The sequence below is a fragment of the Strix uralensis genome, chromosome 5, assembly GCF_047716275.1.
Source record: "Strix uralensis isolate ZFMK-TIS-50842 chromosome 5, bStrUra1, whole genome shotgun sequence".
NCBI lineage: Eukaryota > Metazoa > Chordata > Aves > Strigiformes > Strigidae > Strix > Strix uralensis.
The window spans coordinates 74793970-74818002 of record NC_133976.1 but is presented as its reverse complement, the minus strand read 5'-3'; the positions used below and the strand labels follow the sequence as shown (position 1 = coordinate 74818002).

The 24033-nt window shown below is 37.9% G+C and overlaps 1 protein-coding gene across 3 annotated transcripts in view; it reads left to right on the top strand.

Moving 5' to 3' along the window:
- The window catches only part of MICAL3 (microtubule associated monooxygenase, calponin and LIM domain containing 3), a 166162-nt gene that overhangs the window by 50610 nt on the left and 91519 nt on the right, over window positions 1-24033 (top strand). For all 3 annotated transcript variants that reach the window (XM_074871731.1, XM_074871730.1, XM_074871732.1), the window contains exons 2-17: window positions 3345-3720; window positions 9870-10077; window positions 11602-11718; window positions 12410-12511; window positions 13071-13226; window positions 13793-13893; window positions 14586-14843; window positions 15439-15554; window positions 16767-16893; window positions 17420-17513; window positions 18665-18812; window positions 20082-20278; window positions 20994-21106; window positions 21610-21672; window positions 22398-22571; window positions 23605-23697. In XM_074871731.1, the coding sequence (XP_074727832.1) occupies window positions 3457-3720; window positions 9870-10077; window positions 11602-11718; window positions 12410-12511; window positions 13071-13226; window positions 13793-13893; window positions 14586-14843; window positions 15439-15554; window positions 16767-16893; window positions 17420-17513; window positions 18665-18812; window positions 20082-20278; window positions 20994-21106; window positions 21610-21672; window positions 22398-22571; window positions 23605-23697 (2331 nt within the window). In that variant the 5' untranslated portion in view covers window positions 3345-3456. The remainder of the gene's footprint in view (window positions 1-3344; window positions 3721-9869; window positions 10078-11601; window positions 11719-12409; window positions 12512-13070; window positions 13227-13792; window positions 13894-14585; window positions 14844-15438; window positions 15555-16766; window positions 16894-17419; window positions 17514-18664; window positions 18813-20081; window positions 20279-20993; window positions 21107-21609; window positions 21673-22397; window positions 22572-23604; window positions 23698-24033) is intronic.

The window sequence follows — 24033 nt, the reverse complement described above, 5'->3', positions numbered from 1 at the left end:
AATTTGGCAAATGTTTTATACACTCAAAATGCTGTTTTAAGCTAGACAGAACAGGCTGTGAATTTAGATGGAATTAACTCAATAGTTTCTGATGGAAAAAAATGGAGGAGAATGCTGGAAAATGCATTCCCATAATATTTTATTTTTCTAGGCTCAAGTCATTAGTTGAATGAGCACTTTTAACAAAATCAGAATGGAAAATATAGGGGGGATGTGACTCCTATAATGGGGGTTTATTTGCCTGAAATATAGGAGTCCTGCATTTGCAACACTTCTGCAGGAACTTGAATTTGTACAACCAAATTCATTATGTGTGTCATTTCAAAATCTCTTCCTGTCTTTTGTATTTGAGGTAGGGCACTGGACTTTTTCTCATATGTGCATTTGGTAAAATATTTCATATTTTTGCATCTGTGATGAGTGTGTGAGGGAACCACCACCTGGATTTATTCATTGCCTGTGTCTCTGTTTTTCACTGGTTTCTTTTGTCCTGGGCAAGCGCTGGAGATCCTGAGTGTACTTGTAGTCATGAGTCAGTGACAACCTCATGCTATTATTGTAAATAGCAACACGAACACTGTTCTTGCATGCATTTTTTCACGGGCTTTGTCTTTCTCTCCCAACACTCCAGCCAAGGAATTTACAGAGCTTCTGAGTCAGCAATCAGCTGCCTCGAGACAAAACATGCAGGATACTGCAGACTTGCAGAATAGCCAACAAGGCATACAAATACCCTGGAAACCTGGCAAATAATTCTTGCCTGCCCTTGCTTTCTTCCTGTAATTTCCATGTTCTCTGACGTGGTGCTTGCAGCTTCCAAGGACTTTGGGTGTTTACATCAAGAATGCAGAGTTCTGGGGAGTGACTTACTGCGGTGACTAAAGCCTCCGTATTTGACCTGTGGGCATAACTGACTTCACAGCCTGCATGAAATGGGATGTCGGCAGAACTGCTAAGTTAATGTGCTGCTTGGGTTGCGCTGCATAAAATGACCTGCTTTTGCAGGTTTGTCTCGTGGCTTGGCAAACCTTGAACACAAAGCAGCAAGTTCCTAGAATGAAAGTAGGTTGGAATTTGACTTTGGGATCTCTCTGAGCAGTGCAGAACCTGTACTGCTTCATTCCTTTGGTGAAAAAGTACAAGAGAAGCAAGAGTATGAAACCTATGCTGTCCTTACATTTGGATATATCTGTAATGGTCTGTGGACTAACAGACTTAAATTGCCACTCCACTTAATTTAAGTCATATAACTTCTGTTGCTTTTCTTAGGAAGTGTTAAGTCACCTGAAGGGCTGTTGTAAAATGAGTGGGTGGTAGAGTGAGATGCAAGAGATGGGGGAAACATAACACAAAATAGTATTCAACTTATGCTGATTAATGAGGCATACAACTCTAGACTGTAGGTATTTTATTGTGTATGTATTGCACAGATGCACTGAAATTACTCCTTCAGTGTAAGAGGTGATTTGTTGGAGCTCTTTATAACATTCTGCTTAAGAACAGAAGAGGAGACAGAAGCTTAATGGACAGTGTCTTAGACCTCTGCAGTAGTGCAGTGGTTACCCTGAGGTGCAAGCCTGGAGTTTGTTTCCATCTTCACAACAGTGAATTTAAGATTAAAAATAAAGCAAGCAGTTAGCTCCATCCTGCTTAGTGAGCAGTACTGATATGGACATGGCATCACTATCAGCCAGTTAGAAAAACAACTCGTGTACTGAGTCCTCCAAGGCAGTTGTAATGAAGTCAGAATCACATTCTCCAGTATAACCTATTGTCGTACTGTGGCTTCTGAGGGAAATTTTATTTTTATTTTTAATAAAAACAATTTGTGGCTGTATGTAAAGCGTTATGGGTCTCCATTGTTATTTCTAAACGTAAGCAATAAAATACCATGTTAGGGTGAAATGCAGGAGTGCCCAAATAAGCAGCTGCAGAGCTGTCATATGGGAGGGGAAGAGACATGAGCTGTAATGTTTGACTTGGCTTCCTGTCTGCTGGAAGCAGGAAAAGAACTGGTGAGAATCTAAAAGGTTTTATCCGAGTCCACATATTTCCTTTTTTACCTTAGTACCCTTTGCTAAAAAACAAAGGACAAAAAGCACCTCAGAAATGCTTTCATTTCCATAGTTCCTGCATATGTTCCTATGATGCCCGCCTATCTGAAGACAAACAGAACTATTCTTAGAGGGCAGTCTATTATATACATGTACTCAGTATTATGTATAAAACGAAGAAAGAGATTTGTTATATGTAAAGGAAAAAGAGAACGGGAGAGAAAATACCTATTCTTTAAACAGAATCTGCTATTTGTGATCCAAACAATTAATTCTGTAGGTCTGCAGGCTCCTTCCGAATGATCGCAGAAAAGCAACTAAAAGCAGCAGACCTCCTGTTAGCATATTTAATCTGCTGAAGACCCCAACTACCATCTAAAATTTTGTAGGGACCTGCATATCAAAAGAAGTTGAAAACCACAGAATAAAGGAACTACCATGAGAATCTCATGAGGATCATGCATGAGCCACATTTGACTCTTGTACTGCTTGCTTACTGACAGGAATATATGCATAGACTCTAGATAAGGCAAATGTTTATACTGGTTGATGCAACACAGACAGGCTTTTTTTTTTTTTTTCAGTCTTGACATCTTAAGGATTTGATTGCTATTAGCAAGTTTAACTTCTTTCTAGGATCGCAGTAGCCATCACTGGGTTTTATACAAAAGCAGTGCATGCAAGGACACTGGCAGAGGTATGGGTTGTGCTGTGCCATCCTCTTTCCTCTCCTCTACTTATCATCAGTAAAGACACATGTCCTTCTATAGAATGAAGAAACCAAAATTTATTTTACTGGTGAAATACCAACTCATGAAGTACTTTGTGGTAGTAGACAAGGTAGTAGTGCTTTTAAGACCAGCACGTAATCATTACTGTGGTGTTACCACACTGATCTGGTTATCATGGTGACTGCTACATTAGTAAGTCTGTATCTTTTGTTTTAAAATCTCTGCCTACTTCCAAACATCACATATAACATCTGCCAGTTCACTTGTAACTTTTCTGCTGTTCATGTTAAATGAGTTTTGATAAAACTTTCTAGGGACTGGCTCAGGTTAAAGTATTTTGTGATTTAACAGAGGTGAGATGTCCAACTGTCTGCAGTGAGGCTCAGTGAGCTTCAGTCAGTTTGGGCAGGAATCCTCAGGATATTGATCAGTTGACTTAGGACTGATGTGTTATTAGTTACTGAGAATCTGGGCTCTCAGTTCAGCAGGCTTAGACAAAATTTTGGAAAGAAAAAAAAAAGAGCAAGTTCAGTTACATTTTCTTCTTTTTATTTTATAGGTTAATAATGCTTGTAAGCCAGAGGTGAAAGTGGCTCAGCAGAGCAACATCGGGAAATCTGGCAGACTGGAAGAGAACAGCTGCCCCCCAGGGCAGCTGTGGAGTGTGAAGTATGGAGGAAAGTAAGAACGAGAAGGTGAACCAGGCTCATGTTCTCTTCGACAGATTTGTCCAGGCTTCAACCTGTAAGGGGACTCTCAAGGCTTTCCAAGAGCTCTGTGATTACCTAGAACTAAAGCCCAAGGACTATCGTTCTTTCTATCACAAACTCAAGTCCAAGCTCAATTACTGGAAAGCCAAAGCCTTGTGGGCCAAATTGGATAAAAGAGGCAGCCATAAGGACTACAAGAAGGGGAAAGCATGCGCCAACACGAAGGTAAGAAATTTATTCATGGTGGTCAAGACCGCCATTACCCAGTTTGTCTCTGGAATACACAATAAAAATGGCTGGATGTAGAAAGATGTTTGCCTGGTGTCAGTATAAGCCCAAGGAAGATTCAGGAATGTTCTCACACATACTATTTATAATATAGTTGCAATTTGTTAGCATTTGTCCAGCAATCAAAAATTGCGTTTGCTACTACTAAATTTGACTGCCCACCTGAATAGGGGAAGCTAAATAGAAATCCCTGGGAATGACCAGAATATTTGTAATTTATTCAGGAGAAGCAGCCTGCAAGTTTCCATGTTTTATGTTTTTGTGGCATCAATACTATAGATGGCTTAGAAAATCTTAATTGGTAAATCTTTAATCTTGGTAGCCTTTTCTTTTTTTTACACTTTTTACTAAACAATAATGAGCACGTGAAATTTGCTGTTGGAGTTAGGTACAAAATATCTATGTTTGGAAGTTTCCAATTTTAATTTGAAAATTCTCATGACTCTCAAGAAAAGTGAACTTTCCTGCCAATTTGGCAAAATATTCTATTTACCATTATTTAGAAAGAAATCACTTGTATTCCAGGTTCAGCGGAGAAAAAAAAGTGCTGTGGAAACTCATACCAGTTCCTTTTGAAAGGTTGGTATGTGTGGTATTTACTGCGGGAATTCCTGCTTTTACACACACACCCCAATTTTTTTTACCTGAATTATTGTGAGCTGGTATTTATGTGCTGCACCCTTGCTGGACTGTACAGTATGAGCTTATTTATTTGTTTTGTAGCTACTAAAAGCAGTTCTTTATATCATTCATCACAATGTGAATGGAATAGGTTGTTTTTGCAAATAATCGTACACTCTTCTTTTTTTAAAAAAGGAAGATTGTGTGGAATATGATAAAATTAGAACAGGATTCTGTCATCCTTCACTGAGGACAATAGATGATGCTGCTTCTCTTGAATATTCACCTTTTGGGAGAAGGAAATATCTTAATAGGAGGAATTAATGACTAATTCTCAGTAGGGAACTGAGGGGGAAATATATCCCGTTTAGGGTATGTCAGTCATTCCAGATCTGTGGACTGAAGTTTAATTCCCAACTAAATATTAGACATTTATATTAGTTTATTCATTGTTTATTCTTTTTCACTTTCCAGTGGCCATTTTCATATGGATGGTGGCATTTATAATTAATTGCTGCAATAACACTTGGAAAAATTACTAATGGACCAAGGTGCATTTGTCCTAGGTCTTGTAAAGATAACACTTTCCTCAAGAAGTTTACAATTGGTACATCAGATGATAGATAGCAGGTGCATATAGATTAACTTTGAGAACAATAAAACAATTGGACACTGTTGGTAATCATGGTGGGCAGTGTTCTCAACACCCCAAAAGTCCAATCACTGTTAAGGTTTACATTTTTCAGGCAGCATATAAAGGAAGGACTTACAGGAGTATAAATGTCATGGAGAAGAGTTCAAAATTGTTTTTCTGAAAACTCAACTGCACTCTGCATTCATTGGATTCAGGAATTGCTCTTATTTTGAATGAAACATGATGGGTAGAGCTGAAATAGGGTGTTAAAGGCTGTGAAATGAAGACAGTTGGCTTATGTTTTAATGAGAAAGAGATTGAGGAAGCTGTGGAAGAATGTAGAGGTATTTTAACTTGAAGTAATAGACTAAAAGAGTGATTTTGCATTTTGGTTCTGAATATGTCTAAGTGAGCAAGACTGTTAACACTGGTTACAAAGATTGCTTTGATAATAAAGGTGCAGTGTGAGAGACTTAGTGGAAGAATAAGTGTATAACTTGGATAGTGCTTGATTATGAGGATGTGCAAAAAAATAAATATGAGCAGAGGTTGACATCCAGCTATGAAAGACATTTCAGAAAATTGATTGTGATGCTCATCTGGAAGGGAAGTGGCGAGGTGAGTTTAGAAGGACGTTACAGCTCCATTTTTCTGATGGACTTGAACTAGGCAGCCATGAGGAGATGTAAGAAAGGTAGAGAATTTAGCATTGGACAAAAAGTAGTCAACTCTGAGTTGGAAAAGTTCTGTGAGTCTACCACACTGACAAGCTGATTGAACCAGTACCTGTGAATGAGGTGATGCAAAGGCAGGTTGTAGAGGAAGATGATGGACAACAGGCAAAGCCCTGTGGGAAGTTGGCAGTGAGAGGAGTGGGAGAAATGAGGGAAGTCCTTCAGCTAGTGCTCTGAAAGAATAGCTGGAGACATAGAGGAGTACTGAGTCTTAAATCAGAAAAGGACATGCTTTGAAGAAATACATGTAGCCAACTGTCTGTAAAACATCTCTTCAAGTGCAGTTGAAAAGTGGGTAAAAGGGATAAAGCATACAGGGAGAGATATTTGACTAAAGAATTTGCTAGAGATTTTGTATAGTGCCAAAGCTTAGCCTATTTCGTGTACCAAAGCCAGTCTAGAGAGAGTGTAGGATGGAATTGGAGAAATGGGATCAAGAGAGTAATTATACAAGTGGCATGTGGTGATCTTGGAGAGGAGATGGTGGTGAGATAAACAGAGAGGCTCACGGGGTCATGCATGATGCTCCCTCATTTAATGGTGAGAGAGAAACCTCAGAACTTGCTGGTGTTGGTTTGAAGGACCAGAGGGGTGGGAGGGGAGAATTATAACAGTGTACATGTCAGTGATCATGCTGAATTGGTCTCTGCTAGGGGAATGGGAGGGCTTATTCAATAGCTGCTCTCATGTGTGAGTGACAAGGAGAAGAAATGAGCAAAGGAAAAGAGGAAGAGGAGTGGAGGCAAGCCAGAGAGTAATGTGCCAGTCTTTCTAAGAATTTGTTGGTGAGATGCTATATAGAAAAACAAGTAAAAAGGGCGGTGAATAAATTAAAGGTGGCCCAACCAGAAACATACAGGACTGTGGATTTGGGATTCACACCAATTTGAGTAGTAAAATTAGTAGCTGAGAGAGAATGAAATTTAGTTAATATTTTCTTTTATTAGTATGTCTTAAAGACTACGTATCTGTGATGATAAATGATCTTTGTATGCCTTTAAGTATAAGCTTCGTTGAAAGTTTTAATGTAAAGAAATTATAAATATATGTATTATTTTTATATTTTCATACGTGTTTCTGTTAATTACTTGTTTCCTATTCCAATAGTATCTGCCATTAAATGTTTATATGTGATTCAAAAGAGAGAAGCATAACTATTCAAAGTAGAGGCCTTCTGAGAACTGAATCATATCTGATTTGATATTTTCTGTCTAAGTTTTATATTCCTAACGTTTAATGTAATTTGCAAACTACTGATTAAAAGATACAGAAATTGACGTGGGCATGTGAAGATGATAGAATTTAAAATAAAGATTAGGGGCCTATCCATGTTATCAGAACAGAAGTCAGTCATTTCTGTATAGAAAGCTCAGCTTCTATACACTTGAACATATACCAGTTTTGAAGTTCTTGTCCTCTGTAGCGTAGCTCTTACTTGCCCATTTAAAAATTGGTCAGGGATGAAGTGCTGTGACTGGAGTTAGGCAGTTAGTGCATCACGTGGCCAGCCTCCAGGTTAACTAGAACTGAGATAATCAGCGTTCATGAAAGCAAGACTAGAGCCGTGATGGGTTGTTCAAATGTAAATAGTTACAAATGGTGCTCTCTCTTAATTGGTTATACAGAGAATACAGGATTTCAGTTTGCATTTAATGTTCCATTACCGTGGTGTTACTGAAAACTTAATAGTCTGAAAGGTCTTGAGCAAGAAGCATTTCTGAGGGGTGAGACAACTTTAGTGCATGGAGCTGCCGCAGTTGCCTGGAGTCATAGAGGGGACAGGGAACAAGGAACAACAGTAGCTGGCCTTTATTTACTTGGCTTACTTGGTATCTCATGTACCTTATTGCTGCCTTTGAGAGCATCAGAGAGTAGGTTTCTATGAGAGATCTGAAACTGGAAGAAGCGTTAGAGGTGGAAAAGGGAGCAGAATCTTTTTTTTTGTTTTTAGTTGTGCTTAGAACTTTCTGTGGTTTATAACAACATAATTTAATATTTTTGTGACAGTGAAAAAAAAGGCAACTTTGACCATGAATTACTTCACTGAGTATCATCCAAAACATCTAGAGTCTCAAACGTAACCTAGATATTGTTAACAACATCCTTGTTTTGGGAGTGAGGGGAAGGTTGTAGAGAAAAACATGTTTTTACATTTCTGTGGCAAAAGTACAGGCAATAAATTTATAATTTGATTATGTAGATCTGCGTTTGAATAGTCTGATTTTAGTACAATTCCTCTGCTGTTGTGTACTCCATCATAATTGTTTTATACTGGGAAAGTTACCAAAGAATAAACGTCACCCAACTCAGTATGGTCTTGTTGCTTATTGAATCCAGTCTCTTTGAAGATTGTAGTTGTCAGATGAGCAAAATTATTACCTGGATAAATATGATATGCTCAGCTAATTTTCTTAAAAGTTTAAAAACCAGAAAGACTAAGTAGTGTTCGAGAGTTATACCTACCTACAAATAAAACAATATTAAGTTGGAAGAATATTTTGATCTTAACTGATTATCCCTTTTAACAAATGACAAGTCGGACACCTGTTCAATATACAAGTCTATTTAGGAGTTTGATAGCACAGTGGTTGGACTTGCCTTTTCTCCCATATGCCTTCAAGTTCCTAAAGCTACTAAAGAAGCAGTGCTAATATTCTTCCCTTTCCTCTAGACTTGGATCTCTGCCCTCAGATTTGTGTGACTTCTTTCTTACTACAGTAGTCCTATCTTGAATTTGCGTGTTGGTTGTTATGTCATCACTGCTGTAACTTGTACTGTTTTATTCATCATTCAGGCTTTGTATTTCAGTTTCACATTATTTGCAGAATTTATGCCCCAGTGAATAACTGGTGAAAATGTGCTGACCTCTAAAAACTGTCATATGGGGATGGCAAATGAACAAAGAGCTTTGCTTTGGGATAGGCTGTTTATTAAAAGGTTGGGTTATGGTTAAGTTTTAGCATGCTTAAGAATTTCTCAGAGAGCTTTCTTGTCCAGCCTTAAGGGTATTTAAGGATCTGCCATCTCACATGGCAGCAGCAGTCACCCCTGTAGCAAGGTCTTTCTTCTGTGGGTCTGGTTTATACTTAGTAGAAATCAAAGTGCAAAAATGATATGCCAAAATGAACTGTGTACTATATTTCTGTGAATGCATGTACCCATGCCAGCTTTCTTTGTGGACCTCAGTCTCTGTGGGTAAGAAGTGTCAACTGACTGTCTTGACTTTTTAATCTTAAAAGAAACAATCTTGCTGTATCGTTAGTTTCTCAGAAAGTACTCCCAACACTAGATATGCAAGTATTTTACATTCTCAAGTTGTTTATTAGCCTCTGATAGCATTTGTGAGTAGAGTGGAAAAAGATATGAGAAGATGAAAGACCTTTGATATGACAAAGGTTAGGTTGAAGAAAACATATTTTGATAAAAATTATCTAGTCACACAGTTTGTATTTACATTGTTTACTTCCCTGAAGTTTCTTTTGCTGCAATAGTAGAAGGACCAGCATAGGCATAAGACTTGACTACAGTCTGTACTACTCTAAAAGATGATGTTTATAAAAACATTAGCATCTCATGTATTTATTTTCTGTAGCCATTGCTGTGCTGATACTCTCTGATGATGAGGAATTTTTAGTGTTACTGAAGATTTTCTCAAGAAAGGCCAGCTCAGGGTTTGGAAGATGAGAGGAAAACTTGTCATCACCTTTTTTTTACTGTCTTTTAAGAAAAAAATCAGTGGATGGAATGGGGGAAGGAGAAGCCTTCAGACACTTTGCTGTTCTCCAGGTGCTTACATAGCTTAGAGAATACACATTGGCAACTCTTCATAAAACAAGGGTTGCAGACAGTTTACTTGCCTGCTTCTCCAAACTTTTCACTGCTCTGTTATACACGTTATTTTCAGGTTGCAGTTAGTGCTTCAACGTATCAGTGGCAGAATGTGGCAGGTAACAATAGCAAGACTCATCTGGAATTTCAGCTAACATTGCAGACAAACAGCACTTACTCCTAAGAGCCATGGAATGCTTGGAAGTGGTGGTAAAAATATATATTTTCTCCTAGAACTGTAAAGTTATTCTGTGCTGGTTGTTTTGCAGTGTCTGATAATTGGGGCTGGACCCTGTGGCCTTCGTACAGCCATCGACCTGTCATTCCTGGGAGCCAAGGTGGTGGTCATAGAAAAGAGGGATGCCTTTTCCCGCAATAATGTGCTGCATTTGTGGCCATTCACCATACATGACTTGAGGGGTCTTGGCGCCAAAAAGTTTTATGGCAAATTCTGTGCAGGATCCATAGACCATATCAGTAAGTACAGCCGCTGCTGGACACAGCAGCACTTGTTCTTCACAGGGGAAAAGTAGGCGAGAGCATGGGGTAAGTCATTAAAATTCAGCCTACAGCGATCACTGCTCTCAAGTCCTTATGGCACAAGTCAGCATTACCTTTGCATTTTGGGCTAGACCTAGATGTGAAAGAAATACGTTGCGTCATGAGATTATCACACATGCAATATATATCTGTCGCCTTTTATACCTTTTCAAGGAATATCTTCTTTCTACACTGAAAAGTACATTTAAGGTTCAAACCTTTGTTGTGTTTTGGTTTGGTTTGTATTTTTTCTTAAAATGGATAATTTCCCTAGTTTTGCTGTTACATTCCTGCAGCTGCCACATTATTCTGTTTCTCTTGAGCATTGTAAGTGATTTGTAAAAAATAAAAATTACTGAATGCTTTTGAACATTCTCGTGAATGTTGATCTGGAAAAAGGAGGAACAATTTTGGCTTTGTTAATTTTTGGAAGAGCGATGTTTTCAAGAACACTGTCAGCCTGTGAATAAGTTTTGATTAAATAGAGGTTTACATATGTAAATTGAAAATAGTTTTTTGATGATTCTCAAATTCTGAGAAATCAGTCTCCTTTGAAAGCTGAATGCTTTGCTGGAGCAGGAGTTACTATTTTTCAGTTTTTATTTTTTTCAAAAATTTACTGGACATGGCACAACCATGTTTTGCCCACCAGTCTGTGAAAACTATAAACTGACACAAACACAGTAGATAAGATTTGGCTTCTTGTCCAAAGCAAAACCAGTGATTTTTTTTGTTGTTGTTTTTTTGGGTTTTTTTTGCAATGAATGGTAAAATTGGAAAATCTTTGGAACTTCAGTCTTGTAGATTGCTTTTTCCATTCCAATTTTGTGTCATTTTTATTCTTTCAGTACTTGATTCATGTTGTCTTTCACATCTCAGCACAGCTGAAATTTAGTGTTCAGGAGGAGCATTTTTTCATTTCAGCATCTGAAATATGACAGTAAGGTGTCTTCCTTCAAATTAATAGAGTTTGCACACTATCATTTTCATACCCACTACCTATGTGAACTGAAGAGGAAAGAGGTGGTGAGGAACTTACTATGCCTTCATTAACCCAAGGGTGTTAAGATGAAGGTGCAGTTCAGTATTACAGCTAGGCTTATCAAATGGCTAGTTGCCATCTGTGACGGAAGTGCAGTCCTGCTTGTGCTCTCTTCCCTCCCTCTCCTGCAGTGCATGTTTTTGGTCTTTCCCTTGTTGTTGATGTGTGGACTGAAACATTAAGAAATTATTTACTTTTTATTCCTTGAAAAGGGCTGGGTTTTCAGCTACATAGAAGTTTCTTGGCACACCATGGTATTACACACCAGTGCTGCCTGAATGAAGTGCTGGCAACACAGTGGAAAAAAAAAAGTACCACCTGGCCTTTAAACTAGTTTATCAGTAATGTCAAACAGAGACATGTGGGCACTTGTGCGCTTTTCTTTTTCTTTTATTTCTTTATATTCTGCTTTTTTGCAGGTATCCGTCAGCTCCAGCTTATCCTTTTGAAGGTCGCCTTGATCTTGGGAATAGAGATCCATGTCAATGTGGAATTTCAGGGGCTTGTTTACCCTCCAGAGGATCAGGAGAATGAAAGCAAGTAACATTGAAACGGGTAGTAGAGGAAGGGGAAGTTATGGTAGGATACAGAGACACCTGCTCCTTAACCCTGCTTATGACTCTAAGTCCTTTCCTCATGCTCCGTTAATAAAGAGTAATTATTAATACACTTTTGCTTGAATTTTTAGTAGGATTTAGTTTTTCTAGTGACAAATCCAAATTAGTTACTATATGAAACAATCGCCTGAAGTACTACACAGAAGTAGACCAAGACGCAGTGGATTGTAATTGCTCCTAAAATATTTAAGCCCATTACACTTAGAAGATACCTTTGTAAAACAACTCCTTTCTTTGCATTCACTGAGGATGTTTATATCAGTGAATGATCCTTGGTACACTTTTTGTATCTTTGTGAAACCTGTTTTCTGATTGCCATGGGAGATGGTGGCTTACTTGGTTTTTGGCATCCATACAGGTTGACAACCATAAAGGTTGTAGTGATCCTTAAAGGTAATATCAGGTGGGGTTTACCAGAGCTGTCTCTGCCTGTGATTCACACAGAGTGTCTAGGCAAGTCAGCAGTAGCCCTGTCAGCAATATAGCTGTCCTGCAGTGTATCTTTACTGACCATGTGAGGAACGGATTATGGTTAGTAAGAAGTGGTTTTATGTGTTTATTCTATCATGAGCGCTGTTTATATTGTCATTAACTTGAAGTTTGTCAACAGGGATAGGTTGGCGTGCATTGGTCCACCCAAAAACCCATCCAGTATCTGAGTATGAGTTTGAAGTAATCATTGGAGGGGATGGCAGGAGGAATACCTTAGAAGGTAATGGTGTGTCCATAATTTGCTTTCACATAGAACTTAAATTAGTTAGAACAAAAATGGCTTTTAACTTCCCAATCAAAATCTGGAAAGACATTTGACTAGTGACGGGGAGATTAAAAGTCCATGTGAAAATCTATTTGTATCAAAGACACTTGGGTTATTTTTTTCCTCTTCCTATCCACTAGCAAAGGAGTTAGGTGTTTTAACCTGGATAATTTTTCCTACATGTTTTATTTGGTTGAGTAGTATTGTAGCTCTTAGTTTTGGGAGTAGGAATTAAAGTGTTGAATATTATTCTCTGTAGTAGAGAATTCTGTCAATATTTTTGATGCAAGTTGCAATTTTTGGAAAAGGGATAAGAAAGACAGAAGAGCTTTTTCCCTGAAAAAGAGCTTTTATTTTTCTGATGCAGAAATTGTTGCTTTTTCCATGGAGGAGTTTGTAATTCATCAGATCCGTTCTGTCTCTTTATTTTGTGAGGGCACCTGTCTATGCCATGCTGAGCTGTCTCTGAAGGAGTGCTGTATTTTTCACTGTTACTACTTTATCCTTCCTATAGGGTTTCGCCGAAAAGAGTTCCGTGGTAAACTAGCAATTGCTATCACAGCAAACTTCATCAATCGCAACACCACAGCTGAAGCCAAAGTAGAAGAGATCAGCGGTGTGGCCTTCATATTCAACCAGAAGTTCTTCCAGGATCTACGAGAAGCCACAGGTTTGCCAGCAATTACTAGATTTCCAGTGAAAACTATTTGTCTTTATTATTACATCTTTGTAACTTGGGTATCATGTTTAATCAATAAATGAACATCTTGTGCAAGGAAGTCAGTCATTGCTGTCTCTGAAATCTGAGTTCCCCAATTTTACAGCTCTTCTATACAGCTGTACAAAGCAGATGTGTATCATGCAGATGTGTGTCATTTTTGTTGAGAAGTGGAGAACTTATTTCCCTGACAGTTTTCAGGAAATCTGAACCCTAAATAGGAAAAGTCTGAATCCTGAGTTCAGCTTCTTGCATCCCACGTGTGAATGCAAACCTTAGACTGATGGTAAATATGTATTTTAAAAGAGGTAGCTATATGCTGGTGAAATGTGCTGTTTATAGTTTTGTTGAAGACTCCGATTGTAACGGCATCAAAAGCATGGGAGAAAGCTGCTTGGCATTCTCTCTCTAAAGCTTTCTAACCATGTGGTTTCAATTTAGTTTCTTCTGATAGAGCTCATGTTGCATGTAACGTGTAACTTGTTCCTTCACTACCATGACTTTTGTTCTGTCACAAGGTATTGACTTGGAGAACATTGTCTACTACAAAGATGATACACACTACTTTGTCATGACTGCCAAAAAACAGAGCTTGCTGGAAAAAGGAGTGATACGGCATGTGGGTATTAACTTTTCCTATATTCTCTATAAAATAATATTTTTGGGACAATTTGCTTTTCATATGCTGAAAGAAGGGAAACGTGCTTTTTTTTTTTTCACCTTGTAAAGTTTTTATACAGGTGAATTTTAGAGCAGAAATATATGCAGTTAACACCCTTCTGAAGTATTTTGAGCCATCAGAAGAGTGTTATAAGACCTATCTTCTCCAAATTTGTATCGCTTCGTAGATTTGGCAGTTTTGTTCCTGTTAAGATAAAATATGCTTAAAAAACCATTTGATAGCTTAGTTGAGCTTCTCTAATATTATGGGATTGAAAAAGCAGGGAGTGAAGAAAGTATTGGAAATTCACCTATATCTTATTCTGACAGAAGCTGATTTAAAAGTAGCTTGGCCACAAATGAACAAATAAGTATTGAGGCCTTGTACCTTTTGTCTGAAGTGTGAAGAGATATGATCAGAAGTTTCTTAGCCCTTTCGCGCTCAGAAACACTAGCAGGACTGATTTCTGTTTGCAATAAAAGATTTACAGATTTTGTCTTTGAAGCATAAGCACAGATAGGAATGAAAGAAATTAGAGGGCAAACCTGTATCAATAGATTTGTCAGAATCTTAATGCCATCTATTGTATATACCAGTCTTAAAATAAACTTGTGGATTTGGCTGTTTCACTTTTACTTTGTTTTTGTCAGGATTATGCTGACACAGAGTTGTTACTCTCACGGGAGAATGTGGACCAGGAGGCTCTGCTAAACTATGCCAGAGAAGCAGCTGACTTCTCCACTAATCAGCAGCTGCCATCACTGGACTTTGCCATCAATCACTATGGTCAGCCAGATGTGGCCATGTTTGACTTCACGTGCATGTATGCGTCGGAGAATGCAGCTCTGGTTCGAGAACAGAATGGCCACCAGTTACTTGTGGCACTGGTGGGGGACAGTCTCTTAGAGGTTTGTGTTTTAAACTTATTGTATAAACAGTGAATTGAAGCATAAACACAAGCCGTTGCACCCATCGCGGAAATATGCGCTGCCTAGAAGAGAATTACTATAAGGAAAGCTACTGTTTATTATATAATAAAATGGGAGGCTTGAAGGAAAGGTAGGAGTGTTGGGAAAACAGAATGTTTAGGATGGTAATGATCTTGCTCAAGAAAAGGTGCACAGAGATTTTTCTGAAGGTGTGTCTGTTCCATCTGCTTCTTATTGGGACAATTAGACTGTCTAACAGGCCTACAAGTAGGTTCCGTAATAATTAGCATTTTGTAGTTGGTTAACAAGTACAGTCTTGAAGAGAAACTGTTAAGGCACTCCAGGCTATGAGTTATTGTTGGATATAGAGGAACATTGGCTTTGGAGGAGCTCATGGGCATTTCACTGTACATCGGACTTCCTCTAGCCCAGCGGGAGTAGAGCTTTAAGCTAATTACTGAGCTATAATTTCCCAGCAGATTACCATCTGAATGTGTTCTTGATATTTGTTTAAATTTTTCCCTAACTGGTGCTTTTCTTTTCTCTGCTTTTTTTTTGTAAACTATAATATTAGCCATTTTGGCCAATGGGAACTGGAATAGCCAGGGGATTTTTGGCTGCGATGGACTCTGCTTGGATGGTACGAAGTTGGTCGCTTGGAGCTAGTCCTTTGGAAGTTCTTGCAGAGAGGTAATAGAGAAGATGAATACACTTTCAGTTCTAATGCAATCCTCCAATGTCTCATCATTCATTCCAGTTTCTTCTAGTACAAATATATAGACAGAGTGGAAGATACAGATTCTCACTGTTTTTAGAGGATGTTTGTGGGTATAACTCAACTGAAGAAAAAATTCCTAAAGAGCTGATAAAAAAAAAAAAGTATATTTATAGAGGAATAAAATGTTGCAGCTGTTAAGATTAGATGAAGACTCTTTTTTTGGTGCTTATTGGCATTACATGGAGAACTGCAATAGCAAACCAGATGAAGATGTAGGTGCCTTTAAAGTACCAGAGACAAAAATTCTTGCCATCCCCTATTATCTTGTAAATATCTTTTATGATTTCCTTTTATGGAAGCTGTAAACTGCTTTTATTTCATGTTCTCCTAAATTGGTCACTTTGTTTCCTATAAGCCAAACAGCATCTTGTGTTTCTTTGGAGTATTGAGTTCTTTATGTTTTTATCATCTTTGGTTGAGTGTTATTTTTGTGACTCAAGGTGATCTCTTAGAGATCTGAACTCAAGTAATTAAAAGATAGAGTAAGTAAAAGCAACAGCTAGTAGAATCTATTTTAAACTTAAGCAACGGCACCTTCTGACCATCAGGAGCCATAGTATAATTTTAAAGATTATCTAAATGGCAGAATGAATACTTAAAATTCCTTTTGTTGGAATTTTAAGAAATGGTGAGGATAATAATGTTGCAGTTGGAGCCAGACTTCCATCACCTTTCCATCAGACGTTTGCAGACAGTTGTAAGATCTTCCTTGAGCCTTCCCTTCTGAACGCCAAACAAATCCAGTTCCCTTGGCCTCTCCTCACAGGGCAAGTGCTCCAGTCCCCTTGCTGGCCATCTTCCTGAGTCACTCCAGTGTCTCAATGTCTTTATTGTACTGGGGAACACTTTCATTTATGTTTAATGTATTGTTTTCTTCCCTCCTTTTGATTTCTGGAGTTGTATTAAATTGCAGATTTTAATATACTTATACTGAATCTTAGCTATTCAGTGTCTGAAGTGGTTGGATTTCTGATCTGAATGTTTATCTCTTGAGAATTTACTTAGCAGTATTAGTAGTGATGTATCTCTTAAAAAAACCCAACAAACCAAATGCAAACCCACAAAACCTAAAACAAACCAAAACGAAACCCAAACCTTTTTTTTTAAAATTTTATTTTTCCAAGGGAAAGCATTTATAGGCTACTGCCTCAGACCACCCCTGAGAATGTGAGTAAAAACTTCAGCCATTACAGCATTGATCCTGCCACCCGGTATCCCAATATCAACGTCAACTTCTTGCGGCCACAGCAGGTAACTGGACAAATGGTGCTTCTTAATTCTTGTAACCTGCATTGTCTTTTCTTAGGTGAAGCTGTGCTAATGTTTTGGGAACAATAGTGACATGATGTGGCAGTATAACGTGGAAGCAGTGAAAAGCAGATACATCAGTCAAGAGTAGACCTCTGTACTTTAAGAAATTCCTTTTTAGGAATTTTTGATTTTGATAGTTTTAACCATTCTGTAATGATACATGAAATCTATGCATTTGTATGTGTGCACATATGTGCATGCACATTTTCTTTGTAATACTCTAGTATAGCAGTCTGTCACTGCAATTTGGTATCCACTGAGCAGCAGCAGTCAGCTAGACTGTTCAGCACTGATGAGCTGATCCTTGTTGTTATGGGGTTGTTGGGCTAGAGCTTTCTGCTACATAAGTGTACTTGTCTTCCTTTTTGCACCTTGGGATGGCAGCTCCTTGTTTGCTGGCTCTTTCTGTATGGATCTTAGATGTATGACATGTTGGTAATTTTTAATTTTTTTTGTGTCATTTTAGGTACGCCACTTGTATAATACAGGAGACTTGAAAGACATTCACCTGGAAATAGAGAACTTTGTGAACTCTAGGACACCAAAGCTGACTCGGAATGGTATGCCTGGCTATTGTTCTTTTCCTTTTGGTATTCTGGAGCTGGAGCAGTGCAGGAACCATAGAGCAGCAGGGCTGTAGAGTGTTATATAACCAGTTTCTTTTGGTTTAGAAAATGTCTCTACTAATTGTTTTGTCAACAGTCTGATTTTCCAATTTTTCAAGTTTCAATTAATACATAAATATAGTTTTTGTTTGCCTAATTTCCCTTTCTTTATAATGCTGTTAAATTTCTAAGCATATTTACTTATATAAGCATTTCTTTTCACCTTCTTTATCCTATAACAATGTCCTTACTTAGAGTGCAGAAGCCTAGCCTGAATTCACTCTACAAGTAAACTCAGAATTCTTACAAATGTAACAGAAGGTATTTCTTGTGCAGTCTTTCATGTTCATGCTTTCCTTTGCTTAATCTCATCTCATTTTAACCAAATGAAACCTCACTTTGCTTGCATTATTCTGAAAGTTAGATGCCTTGTGATAAGCATTTCAATATCTGTCTACTTGTCCAGTACCCTGAGGGGTATGTTGAACTTTTCCTTTTGCACACCTTGCCCTTGGATGCCCAGATAGTGTTTGGGGACTCTCAGAATGGCGCTTTGCAGCTAAGCCTCCCTTTCACTGCTGAATTAGCTACCTAGTCTTTTGGTCTGTTCTTTGCCCTGCAACCATGTCCCTTTAGGCTGTAATCTCATCAGATCTTGCAGTAAGGCAAGGTCAAAACAGGTCAGTGCTTTTAAAGGAAAGCTTTCAAGAGAAAAGAAAAAGTTGCAGAAGTACACTTGTAGTTCTTCCATTAGAAATAGTATATCTGGACTTTAGAGAGCATTGTGCTACTGATCCTTTTGATCATATTTAACAAGCCTTTGCAACTGTTTTAAAATTCCTGGGACTCTTTTACAAGGGCTAGGGTGAAAACCCTGGCAAGTTATAACTTAGATAATTACTTTTGGCGAATAAAAAATCCTTTCTTGGATCTAAAATAGATGTGATAGTCTTTTTTTAAAAAATAAGAATTCTGTCCTGTATTGCCCATTGTAGAAGGAGCTTGTTGTTTACATGAAAGTTGTATTTGTTGATTCATGGTTTTTACACTGTATTTAGAACTCCTGTTGTGCATTTCTGCTTAAAAACGTGATTTTTTTTTTACAGAGTCTGTAGCTCGCTCTAGTAAATTGCTCAGTTGGTGCCAGAGGCAGACCGATGGATATGCGGGTGTTAATGTGACAGATCTCACGATGTCGTGGAAAAGTGGCCTAGCTTTGTGTGCCATTATCCACAGATACCGTCCAGACTTAATGTGAGTAACGGACTGTTTTGAATAACTGGAAAGGGCAGAATGTTAGTGATATTGGAACTAATGGTATGGAGACTGAGGCAATGCATTTGTGACTTATGGAGAAATTGATTTAAATTAATTCAGCTAAACTTGATAGAAGCAAATGTACAGTGATTCACCAGCAGAGTGGAAGTTCATAATAGCTTGATGAATATGAAGATAAATGTGTTGTCATTTTCCCTTCTGGATGATTTGACAGAATTAAGCTTCTGGTCAGTACTGACTGGAAAGCGTTATTGGCCGACAGATCTTTTCTCTGTGAAGTTAGTCAGGGATAGTTCATAGCTTCAGTTAAATTTCTCATGAACAAGCCTCTACACAGCCCTTTCTAAATCTCCTGTTTAACAGTAACTCTTCTTAAAGACTTTTTTGGCTGCTCTTTTTAGAAGTAGTGACCCACAGTCTAAACAGAGACGTTGCTCCTGTTTGTATATTAACATGCTGATTAGATGAATGAGAGGCATCCTCTTGCATGATGTATTGGGTAAAACAGCACCCAGATTCTAGAACTGGGAGAACACTGGCTGGAAGAAGTAACAGTAGCAAAGACTCCAGTACTTTAATTTAAAGCTGAAATGGCTTCAACTTCCCAAAGGGACATTAGAAAAAGTAAATGCTAGAGCTATATTTAAAGATGTAATCCAATGTAAATCACGCTGGAAAATTATGTGGTTATTCCCTTCCATGTTCACTAAATTACTTCTCTACTGGTGTACTCGAGTTAACCTGAACTACTCTGTTTAATAGCTATATAGCTTGTAGAGAGTTCAAAGAGCTTTTAAAATGGTTTATTTAACTCTCTACAAGCTATAGATTTTATATATTTCTACAAGTTTTGGAAAAAGCCAGCAGAACTAAAATATGGGTTGGTCAGGAAAAAAGGGGACAGAAGTGAAGACTTAATTAGTTCAAAGCATAACAAAAGATTTTATGTAGTGGGAAAACAGTACATGCTTCCAGCAAAGGAAGAAGTTAAAATGTATTTCAGAGGATAATAAAGTTTTTTAAGAAGAAAAATCTGGGTTTGCAGGAGGAACAAAAAATTAAAAAAGAATACGTTTGAGCCAAAGTTCACTGTAATTAAGGAGCATCAACTCTGATACAAAAAGCTGCTGGCAAATAAATTTGAGAGATTTTGGAGAAAAGAAATAAAAGAGATGGATCCCTGAGTTCTTTCAGAAGACTGGTTTCTACTTGATTCAGTGCATGTCCTCTTTCTGCCCTTTGCAGAGACTTTGATTCTTTGGATGAGCACAATGTGGAGAAGAATAACCAGCTGGCCTTTGACATTGCTGAAAAAGAGTTTGGAATATCTCCCATTATGACTGGAAAGGAAATGGCATCTGTTGGAGAGCCCGATAAACTGTCGATGGTGATGTACCTCACACAGTTCTATGAGATGTTCAAAGACACCATCCCCTCTAGTGGTAAGGAGTTTGGGGCAGGTCTGTGAGATTTAAAGACAGCTTCAGGGTGAATGTGTGTGCTTCAGTTATTTTCACTCTTCTGCATGAGCTCATACTAGTCACTAACTAATGTGAGATGTTTTTCTAGTAGTTGTTTAATAGGCAATTTCAAAACACTGGCCAAGTTTTATATCTATTTACCATCCATGAATGGTGAGACTAACTTCAGGCCAATGAGGAATGAAAGATCTTTGATTAGAACTGAAAGATGTAATTGCCTAACACAAATCAATATGGCCTTTAAATATTAATAATGTTGTTACAGTTTTTTCTTTTTTACTGATGAACTTAATTCAAGTCTATCATTCTGGTGGGGAAAAAAAAGTGTGTTTAATAGCCTTTTAAAAGTATGCTGTGTGTCAGGTATTAATCTCAAAACTCTGAACTCTTCTTAACAAAACTGATGATCATGATGCTCTTTAAATATGAAAGTAAATAGAGTAAGCAAACACATTATTTATTCTGGATGTTTATAATCTCTGAAAGGAGAATTGGTTTTTGCAAAATGAAGAAGCAGAGTAGCTTAGAAAGGTATTAGTTCTGGAGATAACAATCATTTTGTACAGGGAATTTAAGAAAAAGTGTGTTACGTTAAAAAAATTAGTTGTGTATTTAATAATAGCACCACAGAAAAAATTTCTTGGCATTCCCTTGTCCTACCTGTTTTTGCTAACAGATAGCCTGGACCTGAATGCAGAAGAAAAAGCTGCCCTAATTGCCAGTACCAAATCGCCTATCTCTTTTCTCAGTAAACTGGGACAAAGCATCTCTCGGAAACGCACTCCAAAGGTAACCATACCACAGTATTGATAACACTTGTATCTATTAGGCTGCTGTCCAAGTAGGTGGTACTAAAAATGTGTTTGTAAGTGTGTATCTTCTGTGTGCATACAAGAGATCACGTGTTCATCAGCTCTTGGCATGGGACAATACACGACAGTTATAACTGCAGAACTATGCCCGTAATAGGTACTCTCAGTTACTGCTATATTTCAGTCTTAAAATCCTAGCTTTGTGGTGGTATTTGGGTATATATTTTGTATTGGACATAACTGGTTACTCAGTTCCCAGTTGGTTGAAAGTATTGAAGAATGTCCAATTTGAACATAAGAATCCCATAAGGAGGATCAGGACAAAAACCTTTTCTTTAAACAAATGGAGAACGAGCCCAGAGAATTAATCAGTTGTGTTGCAAAGCTTATTTAAGTGCACTGATGACATTAATCTCACGCCAGAAGGGTATGAGAATACTTACCTTTATTGTTTTTTTCCCCTCCTCCTTCCGTTTTCAGGACAAAAAAGAAAAAGAACTGGATGGTGCAGGAAAGAGGAGAAAAACCAGCCAATCTGAGGATGTAAGTATTACAGTGAGGAAGGTGTCAGGGAGGAAAACACATGATAGGTTCCCACTTCCCAATTCAGTCCTTTCATTTTCTATATCCAGACAGGTTTTTTAGATCAAAATTAATTCTTCTTCAGAGGTTACGCTTTTTTGTATCTATAGTGCAAATATTTTACTGATGCTTATGAAAGAATAGTACACAACAAATGAAATGTTGCAGTTCTCTCCTGTTCTATTTTTATTACAGTTTACTTTGGTTTGATGAGGACGCCAAGAATAAAACTTTCATTTTGTAAAGTCATATATTATAGTCAGAAGTTTCATTCATATTTAAACTTTAGGTTTGGTTAGTGCAAAAAGCATACATTTCTAGTATGCCCCATAAGGCAGTCCTTCAGTTGAAATGTTTATAGCCAAAGAGGTACAAGTGAGTTAAAATTTAGTGCTTTGAGTTGTCAGCAAAGGTTTGAAGATAGGCCTTTGGTTTATGTCAAGAAATTCATGGGAGTGTTTCAACTGTGGTCTCTTTGGTAGGTAAGTGTATCAAATAAGGTTGAAAAGATAAGTAAAGTTTCACAGATCTTTTGATGGCATGCCAAAGGAAATTAAAATGTGAGCTTTCAAGTGCAGACTAATAGATTCGTTTTCTACAGTGTTAGAAATCTATCACAGCACAGGGGTAGAGAGGAAAAGGTATCCGGTTGTATCTTGTTAAATTTTGATATCACTGGTTGTTAGGAGGACATCCCACGAAGCTACAGAGAAGAAAGGCCCACATTGGTGAGCGCCCTGACAGAGAGGAGAATTGATGCTGCCATTGGGAATCAGAACAAAGTCAAGTCTATGGCAACCCAGCTACTAGCCAAGTTTGAGGAGAATGCACCAGTGCAGTCCTCAAGCTTACGTAGACAGGTAAGAGATGGATAATAAACCACTTTATTTTGGAATTGTGGAGAAAAAGAATGAATAATAACATGCATTCCTTGGGACTGGATGCTAGTGGTGCTTTTCTACTTCAGAGGCTCTCCTAGGGAAGAGGGAAGCTTACTCAAAAGAGAAAAAAATAGAATTTAGGAATATGGGTTGGAGAAGAACTTCCTAATAAAAGTCTATTTCTCTGTTATTGACCATATCATGTTGCATAATTTGAAAAGCTTTCCTGGAACATTCCACTGATAATGTTTAAGAACGATAATTTCATTTCTAATTTGAACTTTTTCATGCCAGGCTACATCTATTTGTTCTTGTGAATTGTGATTTAAGTTTTGTATGTGTATGTAAGCACAGCAGATAAGTGCCTGGGAGTTTCTTTGCAATCATTCCAAGTGAGGCTTCCTGATGACTGCTGGTTATTCAGGCTGATATCTGTACTGCAACTTCAGGGTAGTTGTCTTTGAAGTTAGATTGAGTCACTCCAAGCTACTGCTAGCAGAGCAGTGTCAGCAGTATAAGGCTCAGTATGGTTTAAGTGCCTGAGTTCTTGCTCTGCTGCATAGTCTATCTTCATAGCTTGTGCCAAGCTCTGTGCTGCCATGGCCAGATTGTGAGTGGGTCCTGACATAGCTACTTTAAAGCTAGGTCAAGAATGTCTATACTACACTGCACATCAGTGTCAGTAGTATAACATAATCTCAGAATGGTGACGTTTATGCTGCTCTTTATCAGTCAAATGTTTCCTCAGCCACTACATATTGGCTGAAAGAACCAGGTTGATTTGAAGAAACAATGAAAATAAAGGGAAGGTCCAAAAATATGTGTAGTTTCCCATTTTCGGATGTTTTTTCCCTTTTTTACTTGCTAAATGAATTCTCCGCTACCCTATTTTTTTTTTTTCTTAAATGTTTGTCTGTCTTATTTGATATTCCATTCCTTTGGCTTTCTTTGAGTTGCCTTTACTATTTTATCTTTCCTCCTTGGTCCCGTTTTCCCTACAACCTGCATGCAGCAACCTGCCCTGCCTTATCAAGAACGTGTTCACAACCAACCGTCCAGCAGACGAGAGCAGGGCCGACTTGCTCCCATACCCCAGTGGAAACAGGTAAAGAAACTGATTATGAATACAATGCACTGCCTGCACCCAACACTAGCTATCACTGTCCTGTTTTTAAAGCAGTTCTTTTCCAGCACCTTGTGTGAGTCAGTTATTTTAAATAATTTAACTTTCAATGAATAAAATCAACACCTTTGGTAATGATGCATGGTTTAATGTTTCAAAAGGACTTAGTCAAACTTTCCCTGCCTCTTACACTAGTTTCGACTTCCCAGGGTTTCACTGGATGTTTTAGCAGAAACCTTGCCTACAGAATTTCTGGATTTTTCTGTTAGTAAAAAATTGAGAATATTTAAGCAGTTATCGTAACCATTGAGGTAAAAA